The sequence below is a fragment of the Oryza sativa genome, chromosome 4 (genome assembly GCF_034140825.1).
Source record: "Oryza sativa Japonica Group chromosome 4, ASM3414082v1".
Lineage (NCBI taxonomy): Eukaryota > Viridiplantae > Streptophyta > Magnoliopsida > Poales > Poaceae > Oryza > Oryza sativa.
The window spans coordinates 25,772,801-25,795,274 of NC_089038.1; the positions used below are offsets into that span (position 1 = coordinate 25,772,801).

General features: G+C 39.7%; 1 protein-coding gene across 2 annotated transcripts; it reads right to left on the bottom strand.

Annotated features, from left to right (window-relative positions):
• Positions 1 to 8,566: 8,566 nt before the first annotated feature.
• Positions 8,567 to 13,001, bottom strand: LOC4336342 (uncharacterized). Of its 2 annotated transcripts, XM_026024620.2 has the most exons (13): positions 12,901 to 13,001; positions 12,581 to 12,802; positions 12,385 to 12,461; positions 12,031 to 12,190; positions 11,583 to 11,607; positions 11,353 to 11,442; positions 11,076 to 11,247; positions 10,087 to 10,160; positions 9,938 to 10,007; positions 9,718 to 9,789; positions 9,350 to 9,483; positions 9,079 to 9,152; positions 8,567 to 8,830 (listed from the first exon to the last, which is right to left on the bottom strand). In XM_026024620.2, the coding sequence occupies exons 2-13, from the start codon at positions 12,750 to 12,752 to the stop codon at positions 8,736 to 8,738; spliced, it is 1,215 nt and encodes a 404-aa protein (XP_025880405.1). In that variant the 5' UTR covers positions 12,753 to 12,802; positions 12,901 to 13,001; the 3' UTR covers positions 8,567 to 8,735. The 2 variants fall into 2 exon arrangements, with proteins under 2 accessions (XP_025880405.1, XP_066165364.1); XM_066309267.1 differs by having other exon boundaries at positions 9,079 to 9,261; positions 12,581 to 13,001.
• Positions 13,002 to 22,474: the final 9,473 nt, after the last annotated feature.

The window sequence follows — 22,474 nt, forward strand, 5'->3', positions numbered from 1 at the left end:
CGAATGTGCGCGACGTCGGATGCTTGCTCGATCGCGCGCGAGGTGTATCCCCTCGCATGCACGCGCACGCACCGTCGCCCGCGCGCGCGGCGCGACAGCAACCGCACGGGCACGCGCCCTCGCGTCGCGGGGTCGCGCGGCCAAAGCCAAACGGCACCGGCCGGCCGGGCCCCGCGCACTCGCGCGCCGTAGCCCGTTGCTTAGCTTAGGCCGCCTTTTTTGGTCCTCCCGCGCGCGCACGCGCACGCCACTTTACTACTAATAACTCATTTGTTAAACTCGTCTTCTCTCGCGCGCGCGTGCATGCGTAACTACGTGTGCGCTCGCGCGCGCTGTGTGACTGACCTCCGAGCTATTCGGCACGTGACGGGCAAGGCAGCCATAGTGGTGGTGATAGTAAGTGGCGGCGCCTGCGCGGCGGGCGGTGGTCTATAGCTAGGACTACTGGTCAGGTATTGCTGCTGCTTCGTGAAGTTTAGGACGCAAATTTCGGTGGTGATCCCGTTGTTGCGTGCATGGTTTTCACGAGATGTGCATGTGCGGATATTGATTCATGGACGCGACGCGTGAGGGCATTCCCAACCTAATGACTAGGATGATGTCCATAGCATTAAATAAGTTGTCATTTATGAAAAAAAATAATGTGGGAAGTGAATAAATGAGGAAAGAGAAGGAAACCATGTCTTACATGAGATATGGTTTCTACACAACATCCAAGACATCATGTGAGATAAGTAGCATTAAATTGAAGTATGGAATAGTGGTGTTTGCATTGGAAGAGTAGTGTTTAGTACTAGTTTCTTGATGATGTGGAGTTTATGGAAACCATGTCTAGTGTTATGGGTTGGTACTGCCTTGAGGGCGTGCGCCGGCCGGGATAGGCTTTTTGGCCGGAGGGATCTCTACAGGAGCGGAGTATCCCTCTAAGGAGGATATTCCTCATTGTTTGTATATTATGAAATTTATTTTAAAAAAATTCAACACCCAATTTAAATAGGCATTTCTCGTTGTTGTATTTCTTTAGTGACATATGTATAAATACTATGGGGCTATTCAGATTGTAGCCAAAATAAACCTTGCCAAATGCCAAAATTTTAATAAATTGACAATATTTCCAAAATTTTAACAAGATTTCTTATATATTTACTAAAGTTTGGCAACAAACTAAACGTAGACATTTTTTTGACAACTTTGTAAAAAAATGGCATACTTGAAAATGACATCTATGTGAACAACCCCTATAACTTGTTAACATATATTCACAGCCAAATTTATTCTCTTTTCAACTTGTACAAGTTAAGTTTGATCTTTTATGTTTATGAAGTGATTTATCACATATTAATTTATTTTTTCAAGACTTTTTTTTATCTTTTTCATAACTATTTGAATATAAAAATAACAAGGGGTGGCTCCTCGAGAGTTTAAAATCATTTCCCGTGGGTTAATTTGCAGCTTCCGTTCCTTATGGAATATCCAACTCTTCTGAATAGTCTAAATTTTCTCACTCAAATTTAAGAAATTCTATTTATAATCGAAAAAGTTTGCTAGAATTTAGAAATAGGGAAACACATTTTTTTCCATATTCTTACCATTTGCTGAATTCTCACATAATCTCAAACTGCCTAAACTAGGCCTATATGCGATTCGTGCTAATGTATTTTACCATATTATATTTATGTCCTGTTTGTTTCAGCTTAGGATTATTATAATTTGGATTATTAGGAGTAAGTTGAAACAAACAGATAGCTTATTACGATAGATTATTACAATCTATAAGCTAGATTACTATAATCTAGTAATCCACTCTAAAGGTGCTTTTTTTAGATTATTGGTTTGCTAACACCTAACAACCGGCTAATAATCCAGAGAAACAAACATCTAACAACTTATTCTATGTTGGCTTATTATAATCTAACTTATAGTAATATGTCTCAATAATCTAGATTACAATAATCTTAAACTGAAACAAACATGGCCTTAATTAGGTCTCTCTTTCAAAGTAGGAAATTTTATAGGATTTATTTGCGAATTGAGTAAATTCCTGTGAGAATTTCTTTAATTTTTGTACTACATTCTGGTGGAGTTTTTAATGAGATAAATTGATCAGCCCGTGTGTGAACATGTTTAATCAATTGAACCCTTTCAATAATTGTTAGGAATGAGACGCCGATCGAAAGTTGGTCAGCTAGCTCACAGTTTTACTACTGTAGGTTTTTCCGGAACGTACGTACACAGATTTCCTTTTTCCATAGCTTTTGCTGCACAGTCATGGCTCTCAGCCCTACCATTGCATTATTATGCGTTATCCATAATAATCCTGTATCTAGACAATAATAAAGTTATGGCCACCTAATATCTGGCACCGATTTCGATCACTTTGAGACCTTGGCTAGGGTAGCTGATGAGAAAATATCTCTCCGAAAGCACGCACGACGTGTAAAGTGTAAAGTACGTAAACATCACATGAGAACGTATCATGCATCCAGTGACCGTGTTGGCTTGGACACTTTGACCGGCCAAGATGTCCAACTCGTGCAGCCTGGAACTCCGTAGTGGTTTTGCCACAACCATCTCATCCATCTCGTCTTTTTTCCTTAGGCAGGTCCCGTTGATATGTGCTAAAACACTACTGTAGCACTACAGAAAATCGTGTTTTTGCTCAGAAAAAAGCAGTGTGCAATAATGTGCATGTATATCCTGTAAGGAAAAAATAAGGCTGTGTGTGTGCATACCAAGTCAATTAAGCCATCGATCGATCTCCTTTTGTGGATTATGTGAATGCTGGTGTGTTATCTGTCCTGTCCTGGTATCACATTGGCTGGCAACTAGCAGGACATCAGAAATCAAACTGTGCACTAGCATGTGTATTATTATGGTTGTGTTTAGTTTCCTTCAAACTTTCAAAATTTCTATCATATTAAATGTTTGGACACATGTATGGAGTATTAAATTTGGACAAAAAAAAACTAATTGCATAGTTTGCATGTAAATTGCGAGACGAATCTTTTGAGCCTAATTACACCATGATTTGACAATGTGGTGCTACAGTAAACATTTGCTAATGACGAATTAATTAGGCTTAATAAATTCGTCTCGCAGTTTACAGGCGGATTATATAATTTATTTTATTATTAGACTACGTTTAATACTTTAAATGTGTATCCGTGTACGTCAAAAAAAAATTTGGGCATGAAACTAAACACGGCCTATGTGTAACCGATTTGACACACATGCATGGCCCTATATATATAGGTCAAAGCACATTGGCTGACCGCCACTGAGATTTACAAGATGACAGGCTGACATATGTGGCCCACAGATATATGCACGGTTGATGGAAACTCATCGACATGTCAAGAACCACATACGTGTACTGCAAAAACCACACGAGATCGCACTACACGTTCATGCGTAGGGGCAACTCAAGTGGCGGTCACAATCGAAAGCGATGTCCCCATTGCAAATTGATCAGAAAAGGAGTCCCAGGGCTATGTAATTAAGGTCGGCAAACGTAATCCAAAGCACGTTCGTTTTGGCTGTAAGCGACCATTCGACACATCCCTCTTTCTTTCTTTTTTCCCCTGCAAATACTGCTCTGTTTTGTTCTGTTCTGTTCTGTTCTAGTAGAAAAAAAAACACGGGCCAATTTGGCCATAACCTAGTGGCGTGCGGATCAAAAGCACAACGTAAGTACTCTAGTTATAGCTCCTACTAAGTACTAGCTCACAGATGAATAATACTACTGCGAAAAGAAACCTCTTTCTAAAAGAACACTGCAAAAAGGAAAGATATTGTTCATTAGTTATCAGTTGTGTTAAGCTTATATTTATAGTGTGCATTATTATTGATCGACAGAAAGGCGGACCTATCATTGGCAAAGCAGACATGGATCGAGTAGTTTTGTTTGTACACAGCTCAATCTTAGACAATACTACCTCCATCCTAAAATGTTTGATGCCGTTGACTTTTTTAAAAATATTTGACCGTTCGTCTTATTCAAAAAATTTAAGTAATTGTTAATTCTTTTTCTATCATTTGATTTATTGTTAAATATACTTTTTTAAATATACTTTTATGTATACATATAGTTTTACACATATCACAAAAGTTTTTGAATAAAACGAACGGTCAAACATATTTTAAAAAGTCAACGGTGTCAAACATTTAGGAGAGGGTGTACAATGTTATTAGTCCAAAAGTAACTTGGTTTTGGATATGGGTTACACGTACGCATGTGTGCAATGCAGAAAAAGATGCGGATGGTTTGTGTTTCTTAGCCAATAATCTATAGGCTGTGTTCGGTAACAAGGGATGGAAACTAATCCCTCCTACGGAAAATAAAAGGGTTCATTAGCACATGATTAATTAAGTATTAGTTTTTTTTAGAAAAAATAGATCAATATAATTTTTTAAAACAACTTTCATATAGAATTTTTTTCAAAAAGCACACCGTTTAACGGTTTGAAAAACGTCGCGCATGGAAAAAGAGAGATGTGGGTTCTCAACTAGTTTTGCCGAATGCAGCCTAAAAGGACAAGCGCCTACAATATCCAGATAAAGAATGAATTGAGATGACAGAATTGCAAATGCAGAAAGTGTGCAAGTAAAGCATATATAGGATCAACGAGCCACGGACGACTTACCTTCCCTATTATTCAGGTATTAATCAACTTAAATGTGTCACGTGACAACATAAGAAAACATAATAAATATTTATTAATATTAAAAAATTTTAGCCGAAAATTACATTTTCAAAACACAGAACATGAGCGATCTCTCCAAGATCCCAGCCAATATACCACACCGGCTTTACCATATGTCCATGGCCATACAATCATCTTCTGTGCACCTACGGTATATGGATGTCACCATGGTTATATTGTGCGGTGCTTTATCAGCTTAGAGAGTTCAGTGCTAACTCAGCTCCGTACAATTATTATAACTCTAAATTCAATTGTAACATAATATGACTAGCTTATATTTGATACATATTCTAACAAGATTACACTAGGTCCAATTAATCAATCAGTACTTTTGATCTTGTTTTCTTTTCAATTTAGTGTTACTGGCTCGTTGCATTGCTTTAGCTAATCATGTCTAATTTGTTAGCAATTGCTTAGCATGATTAAAAACTAGTGTACTGCTTTGCTTACCGTTAGCTCAAACGCCGGCTGGATAGAGTAGAAAAAAGGGCCCGGCGTAAAAGAGCTGGGAAAAAGAAAAGCGTAGATGAACATGTTAGGAACGAATCATATAGTCTGGTGGAGTGTCCTGTGCTTTGATCAATTGATCCTCAAATCATACATAGTAGTAGATACTACGCCCTAGTGCTGGTGGAACAGTTGATTGTTTTTTCTTGGTCTATACCTACCAGGCTACCACCATTGCATGATCACAACATATTTGTTTGCCCTAATCAAATGATTGAATCTATCAGGCTTTGCTTAGCCATTCCTTTGATTATCTTTAATATCCCCTCATATTCTTCATCCCTGTGCTAGAGAATACTATAGGTCGGTGCATGTCCTGTGGAAAAATGACACTTCCCTCAAAAAATCATTATACATGATTAATTACGTATCAACAACTATAAACTTAAAAGAAAATAAATTTATTTGATTTTTAAATAAACTTATTTATAAAATGTTTTTTAGCAAACATGCACCGTTGTTAAACGTGGAAAATATACTTACTAAAAGCAAAAACGAGGGAGTAGCTAAGCCGTTAAACTGATTAGAACTTAGCCTTCAAAGTTTCTAAAAAAAAAGAAGAAAAACATAGCCTTTAAGTTAGTTTTTTTTTTCATAAAAAAAGGGCACTAATGCAAGATGTGTGTGCTGGTCGTTCGACCGAGGTGACATTATGGACGGTGGAGATTAATCTGTCCCGTGGTGAAGGCATCTGTTGTCCTATAGCGTTCTCTGCTTTCTCTCGCTGCCATCTGTTAGTGATCCTGTCAAAATGTCGATCGATGCTGGCTTGTAATCATACTTAACCTTTTTGTTGTTGGGTTTTGTAAATGGTGTAATCTTTGGCAATTGTGGAATTAGTGGTGGCATTTCGGATGCGACATGCATGTCTCGAGCTTCTTTCATGCAAAGGATCCGGGTTTGTGCTTGTGCCACTTGCAATGAGCTCAGTGATTCACTGTGCTCCAGTGACATCTGTAATCCTAACACGCAAGATGCAACCAATCCCTAACAAGTTAGCAACATTCTGGAGTAACATGGACGATGGATCATTTTGTTTGTTTGTCTGCCTTTATATTAGAGCATGATCAGCATCCATTTCTAACATGTTTGTGAATGTCAGAATCTGCATTCAGGCTCCAGAGATGGTAGAGAGATCATAACGTGTAAGGGTAGGTACAGTCAAGGTGTATTTAACCAATAAATTTCGAAGGGTACAGCTCTAGATTAGCAGATGGTTATGCATGATTGTACCTGAGGATAAGAAATGAATTTAATAAATGTCATCTGGAATACTTGGCCCCTGGACTGTGATATGGGAGTACTTGTCATTTATGTAGGGTGCTTAATTAATTAGGTAACCAAACCTGGTTGACGCAAGTGATGTTCTGTGTAATAGCTGCAAGAGTTGTCTTAATTAAGATATCCTGCATTTATTGTTGTGCTCAACAACTAATACATCTGTCCAAATTGCAGTATGATAATTGTTACAGTGACTTCACGATGTCCTCAAGCCTGTCAAGATCGTGTAGCTTGACCCTGATAAACTTATACCTCATGAATGATTGGGTGCGTAATCAGTAGGAGAAGCAGACCACTTCGACAGTGCTTGCACTGTTCATGAAAAGGTTTTGGGCTTGCTATCGTCAGCTTGTCTGCAGCTGCATGCATCATGCGGTTATAGGGTAGTACAACTGAACCAAGCTAGGAAGAATACTAACTCGAAGCCTAAAAACTCTTAACCCTGCATGTGCTGATGTTTCTGTACAAGGCGACAAGATTGAAGTCCGAGGGAGTCATGACACGGTTTAACGTGTTCGCTAAACAACTTGGTGTAAACTAATCTTCACTGCAATCCAAAATTCAAATGCGGCATGCGAGGCAGTTGAATCAGTCCACGGTTTTCGAGGGCGGTGAACTAGCTGTACGGTTTTCTGTACTACAATCAAATTCGCGAGATAAATTAGTATGCAGTGGTCCATGTGCATCGACGGTGATTTACTGATTTTTTTTTAGCCGAGATGAATTAAGTATACTGAATTGTACTACTACAAGGGAATTAATACATACTCTCGTCTGAATTACAGTGGCGAAGGTCAGCAAAATTCAGCATCGTTCGTCAGGAACAGGAGACTTGTTACACATGTCTGCTTCACTACGCATTTGATTACTGTCATCACGCAGGCAGCACTGCCACCACCACTGCTGAAATTCTAAGGTGGTGTTTAGATCCAGAGACTTAACTTTAGTCCCTGTCTTTAGATACTAATTTAGAGTATTAAATATAGACTACTTACAAAACTAATTACATAAATAAAAGCTAATTCACGAGACAAATTTTTTAAGCCTAATTAATCTATAATTAGAGAATGTTTACTGTAGCATCACATAGGCTAATCATGGATTAATTAGGCTCATTAGATTCGTCTCGCAAATTAGTCCAAGATTATGGATGGGTTTTATTAATAGTCTACGTTTAATATTTATAATTAATTTTCAAACATCCGATGTGATAGGGACTTAAAAGTTTTAGTCCCACCTATACAGGGCCTAAAACTTCTGCGTACGGTGGCCGGCAAGACGCTAGACTGGTGGTCCATTTCATCAGACTAGTTTGCTGCAGTGAAAGTCTTTGCTTTTTCGCCCGAGCGCTCACATGCGGTTCAGAACTTCAGGTGTCACTGTTACTACTTCATTTCACAGCGTTTCACGTCAGCCTAAACCCTGCCCATGATATCCGGAGTCTGGACAGGACAGACGACTAGCGAGATAGAGTATCGAACCAAGAACTCAATTCTCAACATAATTAACCATGAACTTTATTCTGAAACATACAGTACTAACATACAGTACTAAGTACTGGTACCATCCAAGCCGGTGACTAAATGCTTACGCAAAAGAAACGTATTAGTAGTACCATTTGGAACGGATCGATCGTGGATTCGATTCCAGCGTTGGATCTGGGACGACTGCGACGGAAGAGCGAAGAAAAACGGTGGCCCGGTAGTGTACAGGACAGCGCATGGGAGGATGCACTAGCAGACTAGCTCAGCCATGGACGCGTAAACTGGGGCAACTCCTCTGCGTTTTTGGTCGATCTGGATGACACCGACTGGTCTCGCTCTGCCTGTTAAGTGTTAGCTTTGCATGACTTGCAAGAAACTGCGTGTCCCTCCAGATTCTTTTCCTCTTTTTCGTACCAATTCATGAGTCATTGAGTCCATGAGTGTACCAGGATTGAGATTTAAAGAGGAGAGACTTTTTTAGGCGAAGAAAACGCTGCGTTTGCCTTGCCTAAAGAGCCCACAAAAAGTGGTTTAGCCGGCCTGACCAACGACGGCCCATGAGCCCAAGAAGCCTTTGCAAAATTTGCGACGAAGGCCCATTCAAACATTACTGAAGTATACTAGTTTTTAGCTGCATATATATATTTGAATGAAAAAAAAAAACGTGTTTGGGCTGTGAGCAATCAGACTGTATATACTCTTAGCTGGATATATGCATTTCACAATAATTGAATCGAAAAATGTGTGAAGGAAGAATTAGCTATCTTGAACACTGTACTATGAGGGTCCGTGGCACCAGCTCTTCATTATTGGCAGCTTGCTTCCTCAATATAACTGGAGAGATCAATCTCCAAACTGCAAAAAGTACAGACACATCAAATTGATTTTTTTTTCTTTCCAGGAATCATAACAATTCAGATGGTAGTACATCTTGCCATCTAATAATACCGAACAAGCAAAGCAATGCACAATAAATCAGAACATTAGCACTTACATCAGGCAGTAAAGAAAGAGCCAATCGTTTTGATTTTGTCAGAATGAGTTCAAAGAAATGTTTCAGTAAAAAATGGCATGGCAAGCAAGATGATTTTTTGTCGACTTACCATATATGCTAGCTGCAAACCATTCATTGATGATCTTTACCCATGTACTAACCCATCCAACATCTATGCTCCACCTGATTATGAAAGGGTGGACGTGAGAGGATATTCTTGGATGCATCTTGTACGCAAACAATGATGAGGTGGCAAAGTAACATCATGTCGCTGATGAAAAGAAATGGCACTCTGTAGCATGCTAGCGACGAATAAGCATGTCTCCAGTTCAAATCGTATAGACCATTGCTTTTCTGCATAGAAATATAGGATGCCTTACTTTCTCGTTGGATGGTTAAGTTCCCAGTTGATGAACAGCATCGCAAAATACATGGCTCCCATTGCAAATACAATGTGGAAAATCTCGTAACTGTAGGGGACATCGTCCTCCAATTGGTCCTCGTCATTTCGGAACTGAAAGAGGAACACTTTGGACTTCAGTTACTGTCATGATAACTGAAGAGGTAACACACTTTTCGTAGTGTTTAAAGTTAGCTAACTCTTCAGAAGAAATTCTTGATAGTCAACATAATTTGAATTATGGTTTGCACAATATTGAAGAGAGATATTGTTTCAGTTTCATCCACTTGAAGGACGTTACTATTGATTGTTCACTTATAAACTTGCTAGCAGAGAAGGGCAACCTACTTGGAAGGATCTGGTGTCGATTCCAGTAGAAAATGTGGCCATCACAATGGCACAAATTGCAATAATGAAGCTCTAAAAAAATAAGGCCAAGTTAATCAGAACACTGAGCTACTATCATGAAATAAGATGAAAAATAAATATGCCAACCCAACTGGGCAACAAGCAGGAAAAGAAAACAAGATGGCCTGGCCATTAGAAAAACATCAAACTTCTTACTTACAACAATGGTAGCCCAATCACCATCATTGGCAAATATCAGCCGAGTATGGCACTTTCCAGTTTGTGGTTCGCTACAATATGAAAAGTGATCATAAAACACGTCAGAAGAGTTAAGTTAAAAGTGACCAGAGTGAGTACAAAAATTAGTACCTGTGGAGCGCCGACCAACAAAGGAACACAATATATAAGCCCATGATTCCAGACGAGAGGAGACCCTCGTTGACCTTCGCAAACATTACAAATTCAAATTCAGATCATACAATCCTAGGAACATGCTAAAATTTCCGCTGCCAGTTTTTAACCGAGAGATGCAGCATCAAGAGAGATCTGCATACCCTTCTACTCCCTCCGTTCCCACATTATAAAGATATTTTCGCATGTTCATATATTGTCTAGATTCATTAATATATATATATATATATATATATATATATATATATATATATATATATATATATATATATATATATATATATATATATATATATATATATATATATATATATATATATATATATATATATATATATATATATATATATATATATATATATATATATATATATATATATATATATATATATATATATATATATATATATATATATATATATATATATATATATATATATATATATATATGAAGCCCATACTTATATCCATACATGCGAAATGGAGGATGCATTTGCTAATTGCATAAAATACAGCGAAATGGAGGATGTATTTGCTAGTTGTATCAAATACAGCGTCATGTGCTGGTATTTCACGGGAGAATACGGAGGCGGGCCGGACATAGCGTGCGCGCGTGGGAGCACTATTCGGCCGGTGGGCTGGGCCGTAGGAAGGTGTCCCGCGTTTTTGGGCTTCAAGCGAGCAGGCCGTGGCGCCACTATTCGGCCGGTGGGCTGGGCCGTAGGAAGGTGTCCCGCGTTTTTTGGGCTTCAAGCGAGCGGGCCGTGGCGCCCTTGGCCCCGGCCCAGCTTCAAATTTCACCGGATCACCACACATCCACACTACCCGTGGGAGGTCTGGATCATCGATTCATTTCTGGTTGAATCACCGGATCGCTACTCGGCGACTACTCTACAAGCAGAGGTGAGTTTAGGTCTTCACTAAATGAAATTCAGAATTCCTCGTACCTTTGAGTGCAGTGACACCGCCATCATTACCGCTACCAGCGTCGCCGTCCATGTAATGGTGAAGATGTTGAACGCGCACGATGAGTTGGGGACGTACAGGACGTACAGCACGGCGATGCCGGCAAACGAGGCGATGAAGGAGATGGTCGACAAGAACAATCCGAACAGGCCGCTGCAAAAATGCGCAAATGACACGAGGGTGTGACAGTGTCATGGCCAGGCATACTTATCAAAACCGAGAAAACGGGGGAGGTTTCAACGAATTATGTTATAATACCATTGATTTGATTGAGAATCTGGCATCCAACGCTTATTGCACCACGAGATGAAGTGTGACATGCTTATGAGCTGGAGGATGAGAAATATCCTGGTGTGACCATGAAACGGAAGTTAACTATAACCTGCATTGCAATCTGAGTAGAGAACTAGAAACATTTGAGTAACTACTAAGTATTAAAACTTTTGTAGTCTCAGCAGTGAATGTAAGATAAGATTCGCTAAAATTACCCGGCACCCATTCGAGCAATTTCACCTGCAACAGAAAATGGAATAGGTCTCGTTCAGGGCACTAATGCTTACAATTATTTACTCAGGTGAAAATTTACAATTGGAAAGTATACTGAAGATATGATTGGAAAATGATCTTCATGGCAAATATTCTAGTAATTTCTAATCAAAGATCTGTGTTTTGCGGCCTTGTCCTTGCTAATTGCTATACTTCCTAGCTGCAGCTACCTATTTTTCAGGGAGGAAATGCTTATCTTAAGTTGAAATACATCAGCTACCAACGCATTTTTGCAGTGTATTATGATTATTGCACATCTAGCAATGCCATTAAATCTAAAATCTAGTATCTTGCATTCTCTGCAGCAACTACACTTGTGGTACAGGTCACTCTGAGCAGAGTGCCACGTTGAATAAACAAACGATCATGAACTGGACAAAAGAAACTTACCATACAGCTGGATGAAGATGTTGGGGACAATAAACGGGATGATGATTGACACGGCATACACAAGAAACTTCAGAATCCAGCACCCAGAATGCCACGAATTTCGAACTTCATGGAGCTTGCGAGTTCCAAATGTTGTGGCAAACATCACCCAGAAAAATATCTGGACTTATGTATAAGGAATGAACATATGGAACACAGCTCCTCCATAGACAGATAATAGCATGCCTATTCTTTCAATTTTGCTAAGTAGTTCCAAAGAAAACATCTGAAAACAGTCTAGCTGAGTGCATGTCTTCGCAATTAACATGCAGAATTAGCGATTTCAATTGCAGTATTCAGAACTGAAAAGGATACAAAGCAACCTAAGCTCACTCGAAGCACTCCTCCAGATTGGAAGCACTTGGAGTCTCCTGCTCCACAAACCGGCACATCTGAAGGTCAGACGAACAAACAGTAGGCACAGTGAGAGCTGGAATCCACAATTCATGGCGCGAAAGAACTTAGCGAACGCAGATGATTCAGAATTTTTGAGAGCGGAGAAGGAACCCACGGTGCAGGCCGCGGAGCAGCTTGGCGCCGTAGTCCCTGACGAACCAGGCCAGCAGGTTGGTGGCGAAGAATATGAGCCCGTACGCGTACCGCGCCCTCAGCGACCGCCTCCTCCTCGCCGCCTCATGCACGCCGTCCTGGTACAGCACTACTGGGCCCTGAACCTTGATCATGGCGGCACCGTTGCCGCCGGTGATCGCCGGAGCTTCAGAGCTTGAGGCTTCTGCGACGAACCAAGAAACGGAATTGAAGCCGCAATGCCGAGGCCTCAGCTGCTGCAAAGCTCGCGTAGGCCAGCAAGGGAGGACGAGGAGGGCTCACGGGCGGCGGCGCTGCTGCTAGCTCCGACGAGGTGGCGGTGCTCTCTGCTCGAGCTCGACGCTGCTCTGCTATTTCTACTGTTGCAGTGGTCGGGTCGGCGTGGCTTCACGCTTGGCTCGCTTTGCCGCTTTAAACCGGGCGGGTGCTGCGCTGGCAGTGGCGCACTGGTCCCGAGCATCTGGACCGTCCGATGCGCGGGATCGGATGGCTGCGCTGTACTGACGGGTGGGGCCCACGAGGTGGACCTGTTCCCCTCTCTTCTAGAAGCGCGCCCGGTCGACCGTTGGGGCGCGTGGGTGGCGTTTAAAGAAGGACGGCGCGCTTGCGAAAAGCCCCCTATGTTTTCCTCGTAATTACAGTTTCTTATTGGATTTCTGTAGTACGGGATTATTTGGGGAAAGTTGAGGGTTCATTCGAGAAATTTGCTTCTCAGCTGTTGTTCAAACGAAACCCAAATTCCTGTAAATTACTATGCGCTTTGGTTCATTCGTTGGGACACGTTTGTACTACGCATTTTTAATGGGGTTTGGTGAATAATAAACAGAGGGCCCCTAGCCTTTTCAGGGCTTTTCCGTGATAGGGGCACAAAATGACACGTTGATTAGGTATAAATAATCACCAACTGCTTTTTGCTAATAATTTTGCTTTTCTTCTTGGACTGCAATGAAGCAGCTATGAGCTAATAATTTTGCTTTTCTTCTTGGACTGCTTGGACACGATGCCTTTTGCCACATCTCTGGATTAACTTGTCGCCATGGTAAAATACAATATAGCATGTCTGGCCATTTCGGTCTGAAATTTGGACGGGATTTTGATCTAATCGGTCCAGGACTTGTTAATTTTGTGCCAAAGTATAGCAGGTTGGTGCAGCGTGAACAGTTGTTTCGTGGATGCAATTGTGGTCAAAGACCATGAGTGTACAACTTGGTGCAGTAACACGTAAGTCAGTGACCGACTCCATTCCTCCAACCATTCACAGTTTCTCTGACAAAATTGTTTATGCTGTTTGTCCAAGAAAGTAAAAAAAAACAATATTGTAAAAGTAATATAAAGTTAATTACAATTTGAACCATCTTTTATTATTTAAGTTTCACTTTTCACCATGCTTTTATCATATATTTTCACTTTTGGTTAGTTTATTTTACTATCTCTTATTTCACTCTCTTTTTTTTTCTCAGTTCGGACCACCCAACTCTTTTCTCTAGTCATGTCTAATCACTCTCTCTTGCAAAAGATATGGCTTACGCATGCGTGAGGAGTTCATTGGTGCACTGAAGCCAATGTGCTGATAAAAATAGTTTGGGTTGGTACAAATTACAACAAAAACAAAACTACTAGTCTGAAGTGGAAAGATAAGACAAAAGAGTACTCCCTCCGGTTTCATTTTAATTGACGCTTTGTGTAAGATCAAAGTGTGTTTTGATTCTTATTCTGTGATGAACAATTGGCATATGTGATTATTGGTTTTGATATTTGGAGATTATCGTTGAAGTGGTTTTGGAGATAATCAATTTTCAGGTGATGATCGGATTCACTGTTATTTTATGTGACCGGTCCGACTGGGCGGAGGTTGCCAGTCAGACCATGCTATGTGTGCGGTCAGACCGGCCGGCCCGCGGTCTGACCGGCCGACGCTGTGTAGGTTTCGGTTTCGGGTTGTTTCTTTGGATATCCGTGATTGTTTCATGGTTATGGCTTCTAGATGGATACTATACGTATGTAATACTATTGTTTGCTGCTAATGAGTCAAGTTGGAGATAGCTTGGTCTCGGAATATGGTTTCTTTGTTAGTTCCATGTGTAGGTGACTCGATGTCTCGGGAGATTATTTGCGGTGATGGACCGGGAGTCGGCTTGGGGATAAGACGACGTCCGTGGTGGTCAGAGATCATGCGGGATACTTTGGCTAGAGTTGATGCACGTGGTTGATGGAGATTCCATATGGCATACGATGGAGGTATTGTGTGCGTATGGGATGCGGAGTCGAATTTTGAAGGAGTCCAAATTTGGTACGATTGATTATGTAAAGTTTGTTTCTTGTACTAGAGGGTTTCCTAAGGTGTTTAGGACTCTTAGTATAAGTTTGGTTCGTGGCTTTAGGCTGCCTACCTCATGTATAAATAGAGGGGGAGCGTGAGGCTTCCCGGTATCTCTTTTTGTGTCGCTTTTCATAGCGTTGTGTTTTAGGGTTTCGAGTTTAGTCGAGATTTTTGTAAGGAGTGCTGTTGTTGCACTTTGTAAACACAGAGAGAAGCAATAAAGTTGTCATCTACTTTGAGAGTTCTTCGATTTGTGTTTCACCGGGTTTCGGCGGTTTAACCGGCAATATACCGACGGTCAGACCGGCGGCAAGCGGCGGTCAGACCGGCGGCATACGGGCGGTTAGACCGGCGGCGGTGACAGGCGCGGCAGGCGATTTCGGCGGTCAGACCGGAGATTCAACACTGGTCAGACTGGCATCCACTCGGTCAGATCGGCAGATCAATCTCGGTCAGACTGACTTCCGTCAATTTCGAGGGTAATTTTTATTTCCGCTAAAAGTTTTGGTTTTTGGGTATATCAACCATTCACCCCCTCTGGTTGGCTTAGTTCTTGTGATTCGATCCTACAAGTGGTATCAGAGCCTTGTTTTCTTCTTTGGATTTTTATCGATCTAGAGTTTTTGCCATGGCTACTCCCGCTAGGTTTTCAACTAAGCCTCATGTTTTCGATGGAACGGATTTTTCTCATTGGTATAGTAGGATGCAATCTTACATTATGGCTGAAGATTATGATATTTGGAGAAAAGTTTCTCATACTTATGTGATTCCTGAAGCTATTAATACTGCTGCTAAAAAAACTGCTTTTGAACAAAATTGCAAAGCTCGCAACATTCTTTTGAGTGGTATTTCTTGTTCGGATTATGATCGTGTTGCTCATCTTCAAAATGCTCATGAGATTTGGGTTGCTTTGAGTAATTTTCATCAAGGAACAAATAACATTAAAGATCTTCGTCGAGATCTTTTTAAAAAGGAGTACATTAAATTTGAGATGAAACCTGGAAAAGCTTTGGATGACTATCTTTCTAGGTTTAATAAAATTTTGAGTGATTTTAGATCTGTTGATTCTTCTTATGATGCTAATTATCCACAATCTGAGATTTCTCGTCACTTTTTGAATGGTCTCGACATGTCTATTTGGGAGATGAAAGTTACATCTATTCAGGAGTCTGTTAATATGTCTACTTTGACTTTGGATTCACTTTATACAAAATTGAAAACACATGAGATGAATGTTCTTTCTCGAAAAGTCATTCTAAGTCGAATGCTTTGATTTCTTCTTCTTCCTCTTTGGATGTTGATGCTTCTTCATCTAAGTCATCTTTTCTTGCTGTTTTTAATGCCACATCCGATAATCAACTCGAACAAATCGAGGAGGAGGATTTGGCTTTGGTTGCTAACAGAATTGCTCGAGCTATGAATAATGCCAGGAACAGGAAAAGAGGTGGTCCAAATCATTGCTTTGAATGTGGTTCAATTGATCATCTTCGTTCGCATTGTCCTAAGCTTGGGAGAGGCAAAAGAGAAGACAAAGATGGTGAGAAGACCAACGACAACAAGCCCAACAACAACAAGTCGAAGGGTTCATCCCAAGGGAGGAAGCTGGATAATCTCAGGAAGGCTTTTCAACAAGTTTGCGCCGCCTTCGAGCCACTAAGTGATGTAGATGGTGAAAGTAGAGATGATGATAAGGGAAAGAACATATCTGATGTTTGCTTCATGGCGCATGGTGAATCTGACACAGAGTATGAAGATAATGAGGTGAGTGCTTTTGAGGAAGCTATTAATATTTTGAGTGCAAAAAATAAGAAGTGTGAGAAGATGTATAGAAAACAGGAATTTATCATTGAATCTCTTAAATCTAAAATTGATAGGTTAAAATCTCTTATTCCTAATGATGATGATTGCTCAAATTGTGAGGTTTTAATGAATGAGATTCCAAAAATTAGAGATGTTAATGCTGCACATGATTTGAAAAATATATCTTCTCTTGCTTGTAGTTTTGCTTTGCACACACGCACTTTGGATGAGTTGTTTTTAACTAAAAAGTTGTTGCAAAAATATCAAATTGTTTTTCATGCCAGTTTGATGTTTAACATGATTTCTGTTAAAAAGTTAAAACAACCTCATGATGTTTTGGATTGCTCAACATGTAGTTTGAATAAGATGAAACTAAAAGATGCTTTAGGTCGTGTTGAGTTCATGGAAGATGTTGTGAAAAAAAATGAAGTGCTTTCTTGCCCTAAATGTCGTAAAAGCAAAGGTGTCATGGTAGATTGTGAAAATTGTGCTAATTTGGAAAAAGAGGTTTCTTATTTGAAAAATTCTTTGCTAAGATTTTCTGATGGTGAAAAGAACCTCAACATGATTTTGGATCAATCAAAGGTTAGCACACATAACCGTGGTTTAGGTTTTAATCTTTATGCTCATAATTCTAGACATCCTCCTGTTGTGTTAGGTGCTGGTGCTAGAAGTGGTGAGATTTTGGTTAAACTTGATACTAATAAAACTGTGTTTAAATCTGCCGGTATCATGTCTACCTTGAATGCATCTTCTTCGAAATCCAATGTTGTGAATGCAAAACCTTCTGTTGTTGCTTGTGTTGCTAAGTCTTCTAATTCTACCAATGTGTCTAATCATCGTGAAAAATATACTTGTTCTTTCTGTGGAAAAGATGGACATATTATTGGTTTTTGTTTCAGATTAGCTCATAAACAGAAAAAGGAGAGAGAGATTGCTTTTGCAAAATCAAAGTGGCAAAAATCTGGTTTTCCCTCGAGGAAACCGGTCAGACCGCAGTGGGTCCCGCGGTCAGACCGGCGACCGGTCAGACCGTCTATAGAGCGTCGGTCAGACCGGGCACTGGTCAGACCGGCGGTACAGAGGCGGTCAGACTGGCCCCCGGTCAGACCGGCCACTGTACCTCGGTCAGACCGGCCTCGGAGGAATTTTTCTGAAAATTCTAAAATTGATTTTGCATGTGGATATATGCCTATTGGATCTTCTGGTCGTGTGTCTCGGTACTGGATTCCTAAATTTTTATTATCTTCTAACCCCAGTACTGAGGCTTCGACTTCTGCTTGTGTGTAGGCTTTGGTGGCAAGGAAGGAGAACGTGTGGATCGTGGATTCCGGTTGTTCGCGGCACATGACTGGTGATAAAAATTGGTTCTCCTCTCTCAAAAAGGCATCCAAGACTGAATCGATTATCTTTGGTGATGCTTCTACAAGTGCCGTTCTCACTACAGGTTGGTAACTGAAAATTTTGAATTGAAGAATGTAGCTTTGGTTGAGGACTTAAAGTACAATTTGCTTTCAGTTTCATAAATTGTTGATGAAAATTTTGAGGTTCATTTTAAGAAATCTGGAAGTAAAGTTTTTGATTCTTGTGGTGATTCTGTGTTGAATATTTCTCGCTATGGAAGAGTGTTTAAAGCTGATTTTGAAAATCCTGTTTCACCTGTGGTAACATGTTTGGTTGCTAAGTTTGATAAAGATGTGATGTTTTGGCATCGTAGACTTGGACATGTTGGTTTTGATCATCTCACTAGGTTAAGTGGTTTGGATCTTGTTCATGGTTTACCTAAACTTAAGAAAGATCTTGATTTGGTTTGTACACCGTGTCGTCATGCTAAGATGGTTTCTACTCCACATGCTCCTATTGTTTATGTGATGACGGATGCACCGGGGCAGCTATTACATATGGACACTGTTGGTCCAGCTAGAGTGCAATCTGTTAGAGGAAAGTGGTATGTGTTGGTTATTGTTGACGATTTTTCTCGATATTCTTGGGTTTTCTTTATGGCAACTAAGGGCGAAGCTTTTCAACACTTTTGTGGTTTGTTTCTTCGATTGGATCTTGAATTTCCTGGTTCTTTGAAAAGAATTCGTAGTGATAATGGTGGTGAATTTAAAAATGCTTCATTTGAACAATTTTGCAATGAAAGAGGTCTTGAACATGAATTTTCTTCTCCCCGTGTTCCTCAACAAAACGGTGTTGTTGAAAGGAAAAACCGTGTTTTGGTTGAGATGGCTAGAATGATGCTGGATGAATATAAAACTCCTAGAAAATTTTGGGCTGAGGCTATTAACACTGCTTGTTATATTTCAAATCGAGTTTTCTTGAGATCTAAACTTGGAAAAACTTCGTATGAACTTCGATTTGGACATCAACCAAAGTTTCACATTTGCGTGTTTTTGGTTGCAAGTGCTTTGTCTTGAAATATGGAAATTTGGATAAGTTTGAGGCACGTTCTACCGATGGATTGTTTCTTGGTTACCCCGCACACACTCGTGACTATCGTGTACTTATTTTGGAGACTAACAAAATCGTGGAGACTTGCAGAGTTTCTTTTGATGAGGCTAGTCCAGGTACTAGACCCGATATTGCAGGTACACTGTCACAGGTTCAGGGGGAGGATGGTCGTATTTTTGAAGATGAGAGTGACGACAACGACGACGACGAGGTTGGCTTGGTCGGTCAGACCGGGCGCCAGGCCGGTCAGACCGGCGCAGGACGTGCGGTCAGACCGGCCTGGGTCGTCGGCTGAGGGTTCTGCTGATGCTGTTCGAGATGGTCCTCCGGAAATTACTACTTCGACCAGTACTGATACAGAACATGGATCAACTTCAGAAGTTGCTGCTCCTTTGCACATTCAACGACGACATCCGCCGGAACAAATTATTGGTAATATAGGTGAGCGGACTACAAGGTCTAAGGTAACGACTCATGATGTTTGTGCAAATTCTGCATTTGTTGCTTCTTTTGAACCCAAAGATGTGTCACATGCATTAACTGATGAATCGTGGATTAACGCCATGCATGAAGAACTTGAAAATTTTGAGAGAAACAAAGTTTGGACTTTAATTGAACCACCTTCTGGACATAATATTATTGGAACCAAGTGGGTTTTCAAAAATAAATAAAATGAGGATAGTTTGATTGTGAGAAATAAAGCTAGACTTGTTGCTCAAGGTTTTACTCAAGTTGAGGGTATGGATTTTGATGAAACTTTTGCTCCTGTTGCTAGAATTGAGGTAATTAGACTTTTGTTGGCTTTTGCTGCTTCAAAAGGTTTTAAATTGTATCAAATGGATGTGAAAAGTGCTTTTCTAAATGGTTTTATACAGGAGGAAGTTTATGTCAAACAACCACAAGGTTTTGAAAATCCTGATTTTCCCAACCATGTTTTTAAATTGTCTAAAGTTTTGTATGGTTTGAAACAAGCTCCTAGGGCATGGTATGATAGGCTTAAGAACTTTTTGCTTGCGAAAGGTTTTGCAATGGGAAAGGTTGAGAAAAGGCTTTTTGTTCTTAAGCATGGTGATAATCAACTTTTCGTTCAGATTTATGTGGATGATATCATCTTTGGTTGTTCGACTCACGCTTTGGTTGTAGATTTTGCTGAGACTATGTGCAGGGAATTTGAGATGAGCATGATGGGTGAGTTATTGTACTTTTTGGGATTGCAAATTAAGCAAACAACTCAAGGTACTTTTGTGCATCAAATGAAGTATACGAAGGATCTTTTGAGACGATTTAAGATGGAGAATTGCAAGCCAATTTCAACACCAATTGGTTCTACAGCTGTGTTGGATCCTGATGAAGATGGTGAAGCTGTTGATCAAAAGGAATATAGAAGTATGATTAGGTCTTTATTGTATCTAACTGCTTCTAGGCCAGACATACAATTTCTTGTGTGTTTGTGTGCACGCTTTCAAGCTTCTCCTCGTGCTTCACATCGTCGAGCGATCAAGCGAATAATAAGGTATTTGAATCATACACTTGAGTTTGGAATTTGGTATTCTACTTCATCTTCTATATGCTTAAGTGGATATTCCGATGCTGATTTTGGGGTTGTAGAATTGATAGAAAAAGTACTAGTGGAACATGTCATTTTCTTGGTACATCATTGATTGCATGGTCTTCTAGAAAACAATCTAGTGTTGCTCAATCAACTGCTGAATCTAAATATGTTGCTGCTGCTAGTTGTTGTTCACAGATTCTTTGGCTCTTATCTACTTTGAAAGATTATTGTCTTACTTTTGAGAAAGTACCTCTCTTTTGTGATAATACTAGTGTTATCAATATTGCTAAGAATCCTGTTCAACACTCACGCACAAAGCATATTGATATTCGTTTTCACTTTTTGAGGGATCGTGTTGAGAAGGGAGATGTTGAATTGCAGTTTTTGGACATAAAGTTGCAACTTGCTGATATTTTCACTAAACCTTTGGATTCTAATCGGTTTGCTTTTCTTCGTGGTGAATTGGGAATAATTCATTCTTTTGGCATGGTTTGAGGGGGAGTTTGTACCTCATGGTTTTATCAAGCAATAATATGACAATGAGAAAAATTGAGAAAAGAGAGCTTTGTTTATGCATGTGGTATTTTCTTGTGCATGCTAGCAATACTTTGAAGGTTTATTTGTCTCTAGCATAGCTTGTATGTATTCTAGTCTTTTCATGAGAATTAGATTTTGCTTTTAAGGGAGATGATGCATGACACTTAAATTCTACTTGAATTAAGCAAATATGCAATGTTGATGCTAGCATATGGTTTGATTTGTAAATGCTCTATATTTATGCTTTATTGACTTGTTATTCCTCACATAGATTTAATTGCTCATTGTGAAAAAGAGAATAAAAATATGAAAAAAATGAATACCGAATCCTTGGAAACAATCTTGACGACAAGGACGTATTCGATGTGAGCAAAATAATGGGTGCTGAATCCTTGGAAACAGTCTTGACGATAGGGACGTACCTGGAATAAAAGAGAAAAATATGAGCAAAAAGGCTCAAGAAAAGAAAAAGTTCAAAAAATTCTCTTGGTTATTTTGTGCTAAAGTTTATTTGGGAAAGAGTGATAAATGCAATAGGTATATGCGTTTAGTGTTTATTCTTCAACCTATGTGCTTGTTAAGATGTTGCATTATAAATCGTATGAAATCATGAATTTCGATTGTTGATTCTAGCTTAATTGTAAAATATTTGGTTTATGGTTATACTTTAATGCATGCTTGTTATATTATAGATGGGTTTATCTTCTTTTTATTGCAACACATGACTTGATATGCTATATGTATGCTAAGCTCTTGAACATTAATGAATATAATTCCTATGCTTGATGAAATCATTGTCAAAAGGGGGAGAAGCAAGGTGAAAATTTTTGGATTTTTGGAGAAGCCACGTGAATTTTCGGAGAGTTGTTGAGAAGAGCATGTTTTTGGTTCAACTAGGAATTTCTTTCTTTTAAAAAGGGGAAGATTTCTTTCTTTCAAAAAGGGGGAGATTTCTTTCTTTTAAAAAGGGGGAGAAGTTTTCTTTTGGATTTTTGAGCACGATGTGTACATTTGTACGAAATGTGCTTTTTACCGCTCTTGTTTTTATTTTTCCAAACACCAAAACATTTTTATTGGGTTTGCCAATGTGTTCATCAAGGGGGAGATTGTAAGATCAAAGTGTGTTTTGATTCTTATTCTGTGATGAACAATTGGCATCTGTGATTATTGGTTTTGATATTTGGAGATTATCG

Bases quoted from the DNA above. Each gene is read 5' to 3' on its own strand.
- LOC4336342 (XM_026024620.2), bottom strand. From the start codon at position 12,752: ATGATCAAGGTTCAGGGCCCAGTAGTGCTGTACCAGGACGGCGTGCAT. The intron at 12,462-12,580 runs GTGGGTTCCTTC...TCTGACCTTCAG, and splicing joins GCTGCTCCGCGGCCTGCACC to ATGTGCCGGTTTGTGGAGCA. The intron at 9,790-9,937 runs GTAAGTAAGAAG...TTATTTTTTTAG, and splicing joins GTGATTGGGCTACCATTGTT to AGCTTCATTATTGCAATTTG.